At 42.1% G+C, this 11,238-nt stretch overlaps 1 protein-coding gene across 2 annotated transcripts; it reads right to left on the minus strand.

The window, feature by feature from the left end:
• Nucleotides 1-3,480: 3,480 nt before the first annotated feature.
• On the minus strand, nucleotides 3,481-10,906 carry LOC114012784 (uncharacterized). 2 transcript variants are annotated; one of them, XM_055819607.1, is made up of 5 exons: nucleotides 10,680-10,906; nucleotides 7,281-7,380; nucleotides 6,438-6,541; nucleotides 6,144-6,199; nucleotides 3,481-5,543 (listed from the first exon to the last, which is right to left on the minus strand). In XM_055819607.1, exons 1-5 carry the CDS (start codon nucleotides 10,720-10,722, stop codon nucleotides 5,286-5,288), a joined length of 561 nt encoding a protein of 186 aa, XP_055675582.1. In that variant the 5' UTR covers nucleotides 10,723-10,906; the 3' UTR covers nucleotides 3,481-5,285. The 2 variants fall into 2 exon arrangements, with proteins under 2 accessions (XP_055675582.1, XP_027645734.2); XM_027789933.2 differs by lacking the exon at nucleotides 10,680-10,906 and adding an exon at nucleotides 8,577-10,669.
• Between the last annotated feature and the right edge of the window lie 332 nt (nucleotides 10,907-11,238).

The following is an 11,238-nucleotide window of genomic DNA, read 5'->3' on the forward strand; positions in this document are numbered from 1 at the left end:
GCAGCTTTGGCTTGGGCCCTGAGGAGGGGCTGCAGGAAGGATGGAAGAAGGACTTTCCTCTCAGCCCTGAGTCCAGGGGAGCTGCTGTGACCCGCTTGAAGTTGGGAGATGGCCTCACTGAGCTGGGGAGGGAAGGAGAGTTGCTCCAAGCTGGCCAGCATTGCTTCTGTGTGTTCTTCGAGTGTGGGGAAAATGTGCAGCAAGTCTGGGCTGGGAGGAAAGAGGATGCACTGCAGTTACCGCTTGAAAGAAAAACTTACCATTCTAATAATGAAGAGAAACACGCCTGGTAGTTGCACTGTGTCCCATCCATGCCTAGCCAGCTTCTGGATATCTGTCGGCATAATGCTCGGCATCCTTCGGTGACATTTCAGTCTCTGCGTGCTTGCTGCAGGATTTGTTGAATTGAATAATTAGCCCGGAAGGGCCATGCAAAAGAATCCAGTGCTGATGCAGAAGCTGCTCTGGAGCACAGGGAGTGCCCTATGGATGCAGCGATGGAATCTGTCCAGAGTTGCGTAAGTTTAAGAGATCCAACTTCACATCACTCAAATTCTCTTCTTTGTAAGACATTCATTCCTTTATATTTTTGGTTACCTTCCAGGATGGTGAATCTTTCTTGTCCCCAGATTCCCAAGTATCATGTTATCTTTTTTTGGCCAAATATGACTGAATGGACACCCTTAGAAAGAGCTTTATTCCTTGTGTTTTGGCACAAAAGGGAGTATTCCTCTTAAGAGGATTGGGCAGGCTTTGAAAGGTTTAAGGGAGAGCCAGTTTCCATGTCTGCCTGCTAATCCCTCGCAGGCATGCTGTTTCTTCCACGTGTGCTGCTCGGGATCTCTCAGCAGTATTGTAACTTAAACATTCACTACAATAATGTAAATACTTTTATCAAGGCTGAGGTTCTACACTGTTCAGCAATCTTTTGTATGGTATCAGGTAGTTGTATGTACAGTATTGTTGAAACAGTTCCTGTGTGTGTTTACAGTTTGCAAAGCTCTTTGGGTTAAAAGCAGCCATATCAAAAAGCAAGATACTAAGTTCTGCCTATTTTTTTTTTTTTTTTTCCTGTGTTCCTGGGGTAGGCACTCTTAGCAGGGGCACACTGAACTGCACACGTTTGTAGCTATATGCTATGTTCTTGAAAGAACACTGCAGGTCAGGGGGTCTCGTTTTGCCCTCGCTGATGCAAAAGCATCTCTCCGCTAGCAGTGCTTGAAAACAGACATGGATGTCACTAGCTCCCAACAAACAGAACAAAAAAGGCAAGTTTTACTCCAAACACTATTGCGTTCTTTCTCCTGCAATAGACCCCTTCATAGTGTTTTCTAAGTGAGCCAGCTGCGAGTGACATCTTTACACTGGCTGTAAAATCGCTTGGAAATACTGGGTGAGTTTGTATTTAGCTACACTGAGGTGGTCTCAGAGCTCTAATGGGAAATTGGTGCGTACTTCTAATGCCCTTTATAACGGGCCATCGCCATACTGCCAGTGTTAAGTGTCAAAATCGGGATAGGATGGTGTCCCCACAGGTGACATACAAGTTTCTCCAGCAGGCAGTTCAGAGCATCCAGTCACATCCTGCTGTTTGGAAATACCTTCTGAAGATGCCCTTTCCCCCCCGCCACACGTACAGGATCTGGCCTCCTAGCTCGGGCTCCGTTGTGTGCTGCGAAGCCGCCACAGGCTGGCAGTCAGCGTGGGTCCTGAAGAAAGCTGGCCTGGTTTTCTGTCACTGCGTTGCTGGCAGCTCTGCAATCGTGGTGAAATGCAGATATGCTGGAAGTGTGATTCTTGGCAAATAGAGCAGAATAAATCCTTGAGGACCTCGCAGCTGAAGATTCAGGAACGCAGAAGAGCATGAAGGGCAGTGGTCCAAGGGAGTAAGCAGGCATTGTGGGCCCAGACGGAATGCCCTTGGGCCCATAGTAAGTTACCTGATTACAGAGCTACTCAGATACTGCTTTTTACAGCTTTTTGCTTTATTCTTAATTTGAAATTCTTTTCAGTTCCCTAACAAGAACAGGAGCAGACTGATTTAAAGTAATCCTTCACTTCGGAGAGAAGTTGATCTGCTAATCTTGTGCTAGTCACAGTTGCCAGGATCTTGTCGCATACTGCTTGGTTTTCCTATGTGGTAATCAGTATTTTGCAATTGCTAGGCAGGAAGTTGAGAACAATTGAACAAATGTTCTAAAGTGAATAGAATTAATAAAATTATGTACTACTAATGTGAAGTGAATAGGGTTGGAAAGCTGAGTTTTCTTTTTCTTCAGGTTCTTCATGAAACACTTTGCTAATTCTTTGTACTTGGAGGGGTTAGATACAATCATTTGTTCCAAAAACATTCTCATGTTTCAGTGACTTCCAGAGGAAGAGGGAAGGTACGAGTGAGTCAACTTCATTTTGTCTAGCAGAAGATGCCTTGGTCTCTGTAGTTGCAGTATATCCAAAATTCAGTTGACTTTCCCATTTCGCTTTTTGTGGGTGTTTCAAGACATGGAGCAGAACTGGATGGTTTCCACAGTGGCTAATAAGACGTTGTCCTTTTCATCTCTGCCTTTTGCTCAAATCTCCCTGGCTGCTTAGGCATATGGCAAATTTTACCCAGTTTGCAAAACTGCTACCGGAAGGCACTTAGGTGGCATAGTACTATGATGACTTTAGCAGAATCTTCAGAGTATAATTTATTATATGATTTTTTTCTGTTCTTACAGTGCCCTTAGGGCAAGAGTGTTTCGCAGTGAACAGCAGGTAACAGATGAAGGTGCCCAGCCATTAGTTGTGTGGATATTCATTTACTCCTTATTAGAGATGGAAACGGTCCTTTTAGCGTTTACTGCTTTTGAAGTGAGACAAAGAAGAAACAACTATTTCAGCATAGGCTGCAAAGAATATTTAGATACGGAGTGAGTTTTTAACTAGACATCCCGTAGAAGGACAGAGGAGATGTCTGGAGGCACTGGAATGGAATGTATTGACTAATAGCCTCAGTCTTAGAAAATGCTCCTGTCCTCTTACATTGTGTCAGCTGTGCCCTGCCAATCTGATATGCCCAGTTCCTAAAATGCCACAACTTTGTTTCCTGCTGCCATCAAATGAAAGATAAGCTGGGAGGATGTGTGAGACATTAGCCAGATACAGGTCTACAGCACTATTCAACAGCCAATATAGAACTAGGTCACTAACTAGCTGTCTGTCAGGCTTATCTGAAGACATGGCCAGGTTTGTCACGTCCCAGATGTCCAGAGGCCGCTCGTGTAAGTTAGACCACTCCTGAATGTGGTTCCACAGCTGAGCATAACAGAAATAGATTGGATGGGCTGCTGATGCTTTCCAAACTTAACTATCAAACGTGCCAATCTAAACTGTGTTTTATGATAATTCTTCTTCCGTTGTAGCCAGCTGGGGTTACTAGCAAATCTCCATCATTTGCATAGAGGACAATACCTGTAAGATGTTACAAATTTAGAAAGATTTGAGAATGTTTATTGTGTCTTTTATTTTAAATCAGGCAGTTACATTTTTACGACAGAGGACTGATGCCATCCATAGAAACATCCCTGGAAACACTCTCAAATTCATCATATGATAGCAGATTATCTTTAGCTTTGTAGGCAGACAGAAGTGTATCCCAGTGTCTCTATCAAGCTAGTTATTTAACTTCTATTACTTTAGGATCTGAGGCCCCCAGACCTTTCACTGTGTATGCCGTTCCACCCAGATGAGGAATTTATGCATGCAAATAGGTGTTTTCAAAGAGTCAAACAGGCTAAATAAGGTGTTGCATTTGTATATTGAGGCTTATGTTAACCTTTCTGGTTGTGTATGGTCTCCACACCAATGCCTTTGACATCTCAAAAATGACCCAAAGCACAAGGGTGTCAGTCACTAATTCTTTCCAGACGTGGTCAATGCAGTAATAATGAGAGAAAAAAAAAAAGAAAAAAAGAAAAAAAAAAAGAGAGAAAAAAAGGAAATAACAGTATGCAAGAACAGAAGTGGGAAGCTGGGACAGGAAGTGAATAATACAGTCATGCAAACCTGTTTGGGAAGACAGAAATTGATTTCTTTAGCTATTATTATGGGGGTTTTCTAGCTTTGTTTTTAAATAATTTGTGATAGAGGGACAAAATAATCTCAGATATAATGGCAAAAAGTCTGCTATTATGTAGCCACATCAGAGCAGACAACAGAATTTCCTTCTTCTCTCCCATCTGTCTCTATTCCCCATGCTTCAGAATTGTAAAAGCACTCACAGGCGGAGGGAGTTTATAAGGTTGATGGGTGTATTCTCCGCCTTTTCGCATTCCTTTCCTCCCATGCCACCCAGCTCCTAGGTTGGGGAGTCTTCTTGCAATCTTAATACCAAAAAGCTAAACCCATTTTTATATCAGATTAGGCATCCTTGGGCTCTAACTCACGGAATTAAGACAAAAATCTCAGTCAGATGAACTCTGGGATTTATCCATGATCCATAATGGGGTGTTTGTGCATATCACCATGATAACAGGATTCAGTTGTTTGATCAAAATGTGTGTAATTTCAAATAAAGTCATGTTAGATTTGTACTGTATTGTGTGGCATTAAGAAACAACAAGCACCAAAGGCAGTGAAAGACAAAGTTATTTTTTTGTATAAATAAATAACTTTGGGTGTAAATTCTATACCCATGTGTTCAAGCTGAAGATGGTTTATACTATAAGGTAGACAAATATTTTTCAACAAGACCCTTGTTTACTAAAACATGCCAAGTGCATTACTTGTCTCTCTGAAGTCCATGAAGCAACTCATATGTTTAAAGCAGATTCTTTACCACGTTGCTGATTTGGATCTTATCAGAGTGGGCAATAATTAACATTTTATATATGAGTATTTAAGCGAGCTGTTGAAGAAAGTCTGAAAGGAAGCATCATGTTCCCATATCTCACAGCCCTTTGTTGACTTGCACTGTATCAGTTGCTACCAGAGAGAACTAGTTTCCTGCATTTGGGTTTATAGTTGCCTGTCGTTTAAAAATAGAGCAATTTGGAAAAAGCAAATGTACCATAGCTTTCTACTAGATTTGCTTACCAATAGCTAAATTGTGCTGCTGTACTATTGGAAAAGCGCAGTTATTTTTTTCAGGGAAGGTTTGTGCATCCGTGCGCCTCATCCTTTCAGTTGCTTCCTGCCTCACACCCCCTATGCATCCAACTTCAGTAATTGGTTACAAATGAATTGTTTCTAAGTGCAGTTCAGCAAAATTCTATGAATAAGCCCGAGGCTTCATACTGCGTTGTTTAGGTGGGCCTGTTTTTTTCAGTTCCAGAATGTGGAGTTGTGGCTCTGAAGATAACAGTAGCATATTCCACAGGCCCTGGGGAGACTGAATTGCCTGGTGGTTCTTGAACGTGGAAGAAAACTTGTGGTGAAGGCTGCATGTTGACATATATAACGTCTTCAGGCTTTGGCTGAGGTTGGTGCCTTATGACAGCGTATATTGTAGCATCATTCAGTTCCCCTTCTAGCATTCTGCTTGCTTTGTTTCTTCTGTGGCTCTGAGGAACAATGAAGAATGAGAAGTTAAAAAGAAATTCAGCATTTTTTGCTTCGGAATATTAGTCTTAGTTCATTTATAACCACAAATATTTTCTCCTATTATAAAACTGGGAAAAAGGGGAGGGATACATGGGAAAAGGGCACGTGTGCTCAGAGAAGTTCAGAAAACTTCTCTTGCTCAAAAGTCTGCTTCCTAGGATTTAAGGGACTGGGTAGAAAGGTGCAGCAACTGTTACACACTAAATATTTAGAGCAATTGCAACTACCAAAGATTTCCTTTGATCAGGAACTTTGGCGGTGGTACTGAAGATTCAAGGCCAGTTAATTATTAAAATTATATATTTGTTATTATATTTATTTTTCTGAGTACTATAAACAAAAATATGCAGAAGGGCTATGAGTTGAACAAGTTAGGGTCTGCTTTGCAACAAGATGTCAGACAATCAACAAATACAGACAGCTAGCTTCGGTGTGCTGGCTGGAGTGGATGCTACTGTGTGCTTCATAATCCCTCTGAGAGGTGAACACAGAGTGAGAGTCTCTGCATGACAGAGATCAAAAAAAGCAGCAGGAATGTTGGATTTCTGATGATGTCTTACCTGCAGTGCTGCTTGTCTGAAAGAAGGATGTCCGCCAAAGTCCGTCCCTTTTCCTGCTGTGGACAGAATCTCCTTTGAGTGTAAAACTACACCTTTACCTTTTCATTTTAAAGATGACTACCCCCCACTACCCCATCCCTGCGATTTAACTTGCATCTTGCATTTCACTCTCAGCTCAGCTGCATTGCCTCCCTGGACGATGATTACTACGAACAGACCTTCCTTAGATTCAGTGTGGTGGGACAGCAAGCTGTAGGGGCAGGAAAACTAGACAAGAGGATTAGGGAGCTTTACCTGCCCTTTTCCTTCTGATGTAAATGGTGACAAGGAGTATAACAGTAGCAATCAGAGCAGTTGTAGGCAGGAAGGAGCTCAGCACTATGAGACCATAGAGAGTCCTGCAGGGAAAAGCATGATATCTCCATTACTATTTACAGCACCAGAAGTTGGCTAGGTTAATTTGGGAGGGGATTTTATGTGTTTGAAAATGGCTTATGGTTCCAGGATAAAAATTTAGCACGTGAATATTACCCTTGCTGTCTCTAAACAAGCATGGTTCCATGAGGTCAGTACTCATCTACAGCCACAGAGGATCCATCCCAGCCGCATATTTCTTTGGCACTTGGCAAGCCTGGGGAATACTCAGGAGCTTGAATTCTCTTCCTGCAGTCATTTGCAGCGCTACCAGAGTTCAAAGGCATCCCTCATCAGGATGCAGTAGCCCTTCTCGTGATCTGTCTTTGATGAGGTCTGGTAATCACTCTCATCTGACACGCTATGTTGTTTAGCTGGGATTGGTCTTACACCGGTCTGCTTGTACAACAGGCAGAGTCGTTGTAGCATTGCGTGGCCCATATAGTTGTCCCTTTTTTAACCGGGTAGAAAGTCAAGAACACGGTCAAACTGAGCATCTTCAGTAGAAGCCTCACTTAGTGCTCCCGAAACTAATAGGGACCTTCTACAGCTACCCTTTCATGGGAGGTGGGGAGGTTGGACCAAACCCTGCAGGGGAGAAGGGGCAGCCTCTTTGTGTGTGTATGGGTGTGTGTGCACATGCTTCAGTTGTCACACCACACCTCAAATCCTGCAGTGCATCCAGAATGCTGTGCTTAGAGTCTGGGAGTCTTTGGTTTTTACCTCTGATCCTTATTGCTGTCATCTGTGGGGTTGGCAACGTCCCCCTTCTCAGTGGGAAGTGAAATGGTGTGTAAATCTGCATCCCATTTCCAATTTTCCCCTTGAAAAAAAACAAAACCAAGAGCAGGTGATTTTCCCACATCAGTCCATCCCTGGTGACTTCTTATCATGCTGAAAAATTCTGCTTTGCCAGTTTGTAGAACGGTCCAGTTACTGCTTGCTTGTTAGCTATGAAATTGTGAAGTTGCACAAGAAAATTAATCCTGTGCTGTTTACGAGTAAAAGAAAGTTAGTTAATGCAGCTGAATCACAGGAATAGGATCAACCAGTTCCTCAGGTAAGAGCTAGGAGGTTTTTTGGGGTTGTTGGATAGTACCTGGTATCAGGGTATCTCAACGAAAACATTGAATGTAGGCCCGGGCAAAGAGTTCTAGTAAGTAGCTAGTAGGGCAAGAACAGACATACTGTGATTCCCGTTTTGTTCCCTTTGGGTTGTGGTCCTCTGGTGCTGTTTTCATTCTTGCAAACTATTTGATACTTGATTGCATGATGCCTTGGAAAATCTACTTACTCAATGTACAATGTGCAATGTACTCTGCACAAATATCATGTGCAGAGGGGCAAATGAGATTTGGTTTCTGCTTTCCTTACAAGTTTGGGTCCTGTAACAGATCCAAGGGAAAGAACAGCTCCTGCAGGAGTCGAGTGTTGTAGAAGGTATAGGTCAGCCATAAAAATTCGTACCATTTTAGAGAATGATATGAAAACTGAATTGCTTATTTGGGCACTTGAATGCTGTTGGAAAGGAAGCATCTTAGAAGAAAGATGTCATGTACTTCCCATAAACATTTTTCAGTCATGTCATAAAAATGAAAGAATAGCTTTCACTATCTTCTGGTTTTCTGCCTCCTGTGCTGGCAAAAAGCAGAAAAGGAAGTAAAGTGTTAAAACAAATGCAGAAGTTTACTAATGAGCTGTGGCAAAAAGAGGAACTCAGGTAGAAATTCAGGGAATGATTCAGATTGCTTGAGGTCTGTTTCATCTGCTGATGTAAATATAAAAATTTGTTAGTCAATGAAACCAAGACAGACTTCCCCCACCAACTGGCTGCAATTTATTTATGCCATTAGTGTGTATCAAAAATCTGTTTAATAAAAAGAAATTCAGGAATTATCTGTGTCTCAGGAAATTTCCAGGCTTAGAAGAGAGCTCTTTAACATTGACCTGTAATCTTTCTTGTCGAGCAGTAAGAAATTGCTGACTTTTAGAAGATCATTAATTCTTTGATTAACTCACCCAAAACTTCCAGCATGATCCTATTCAGTAGTTTGTTTCTCCCCTGGATATGGCTCTCAAGATTATATTCTCCTGAGTCATTAAGTTGGAGCTTTTTCAGCCACACACTAATCATTTTCCACGAGAAGTCATTCATCATTTCAGTCCTTCCTACTTTAATGATACTTTGATCAGAGTTACCTCTGATAATAGGTTGACATCTAATTCAGGACACCATTTTGCACCAAATAAAATGTTGGAAATTTCCTGATGTTGGCTATCACAGAATAGGAGCAATGGAGGGACAAGTTGTTCCCTTTTTTTGCAAATAGCCTTACAAACTCTGAAGAAAACGGAGTGGTGACTCATTAGAGGGAGAAGACAGGAAAAACCAGTCCCCATGGTGGGGTACATCTCACCCAACGAAGGAGCAAAGCTAACATCAGCACAAAGAGAACTTGCAGAAGACAAGGAAATAAGCAGCCCCAGTCTGATGAGAGTGGTCACTAGAGATGAAGCTGGGGTGCCAAATGGGAAATTTGGATTCCTGCTGCCCTTCCCAAACGTGGGCTGTCTCAGGTTCCAGGGTTGTTATTGCTGTCAAATTCCCCAGGTGCTGGGACATGAAGCTACCTCAGCATATTTCTTATGCCTCGTACATACGTTCAAGTTTAAGATGATGTTGCACTGTCTCGCCGGTCTTCTACATGAATTATCAAAGCTTTGCTCTGTGAAAGGTTTCTGTGACTGTAAAACACTTTTAACAAAATGGAAAATTTTGTGCAAAAGCAAGTTTTGTTTTTTGGATTTCATCAGCTGACTTTGAATATTTCTGTCCCAAAACCATTTTTTTTTAATTGATACAATCATACAAAATTGTGTTAATTTTTTATGGTAATCCATACAATTTTTTTTTTCCTTTGAAACTTTTTTATTTCATATGGCAAAAATAACTTCCTGGCCACTTCTAGCTCTAGATACATATTGTGGTTCTATGTTGAACTATATAACAAGAGTTTTACTCTGTCTTTGATAACCTCTAGTGGGATCTCTATCTCTAGCTACCATCTTTTGCTGTGAAACAAAAATGGAAATGACACGTCATTCTTGATTTATTTTGGCTGTCTCCCACCTGGTGCACTGTTGATCTCATAGCTCGCCCTCAAATGAAACCATCACCTGTATCCTTTGCAGCACAATATTCTTCAGATCACCCCACACCCTACACGGATACGTGCCAGAGTTCTACCTTCGGTGTGCTGTCATGATCACAGAAAACCTACTACGTCCAAAGTCTATCAGGTCAACTGAGTGATGCGGTGCATGGTTAAGGTTGATCCTTTCTTTTAAAGGGGAACTCAAGGCTAAGACTGGACAAGACTTTTCTGACAGCTCCTTGCACCAAAATGTCTTCTCACATAAATTCTTGTGCATGTCATATGAGCAGTTAGCTCTGGAGGAGTCTCCCTCTGTATGCAGGAACACTTGCATGTCCTCTCGTGCCATGCATTATTCTTCCAAAGAAAGAAGAAAATGATGCTGCAACTAGTCACAGCATAGTATTATACCGCTGGGACTCTGAGAAGAGTAATTTAACCCTGCAGGTTTGCCTAAATAAACATCTATGCTTAGCCTTTGTGCCACTACCCTTTTTTCATTTTTATTCCTATTGTTCTTCTCTGTGGACTCAGTATTTATTTGCAGTAGGAAGGCAAACAGTAGCTAGCCTGTCTTACGGCAATGCCTGATCCATAATGTATCAGGAGAGAGCAAGAAACAGATTTTCTTCTCCATATGCTGGGTGGTTTCAGACTGGGAACTTCACAATAGCAGGAGAGAAAGGTCTCGCTCAGAAGGGCAATGATTGCCAAATGTCCCACCATGAAGTTCAGTTTCTGGACCAAATACAGAACTACTATAAACCAAAATGAGAACCCATCAGCTGATATAAATAGGGAAATTTCAGGCTGAACATTTCCTCCCCTCATTGACTTCAGGGAATCTCATTCTGTGCCAGGCTTTAGATGGCCCAAATAAAAAGTGCTCAAGCAAGTTAGCGTGCAATGCGTGTAACAGTGCAGGGCGCACCCTTTTCCTAGGAGAAAAGAAGAGTCTAAGCCATACCTGGAAGTGCCAGCAAGAGCAGCAGGGCTGGAAGGCTCCCCATCCTGTAGTAAGAAGGTTTTTTAGGGCCTAGAGGAAAAAAATGTATCCCAGAGCTGCTTTATCACTGAGAATTCTCTGTTGCAGAGGAAGCTAACTTGCTCTGTCACTTGCAGTGGTCTGCTGCCTAGAATGATGCCAGTCTGGAACTGCTGAGAACATCTTTTAACCACAACCTTAATGTTAATTCATGGGTGGGAAGACTGCACAATGTTTACTGTCTACTTTTTTGTTTTAAATATATTGTTGTCTAGATAGCCGTATTTAGCAATCAGATTGTGTGGCTGGGAAAGAAGTAGGTGGTTTTGGTCTCTAGTGCTACCTTGATGTATTACAGAGCAGCTTTCAGTTGGATGTATTCATCCTGACTGCTGCTTTGCGCTTACATGCAAGTTTTATATCTCTGGTTCCCCTAAGCCCTTGTGTAGTGGTGGAGAGCCGTCACCGTGCCATCGCAGAGGCAGTGGATGGCCCTGCCTGAGGTCTCTCAACAAGTTGAAACTGGAACTAGGACCCAGAT

The sequence above is a fragment of the Falco peregrinus genome, chromosome 16 (assembly GCF_023634155.1).
Source record: "Falco peregrinus isolate bFalPer1 chromosome 16, bFalPer1.pri, whole genome shotgun sequence".
Taxonomy (NCBI): domain Eukaryota; kingdom Metazoa; phylum Chordata; class Aves; order Falconiformes; family Falconidae; genus Falco; species Falco peregrinus.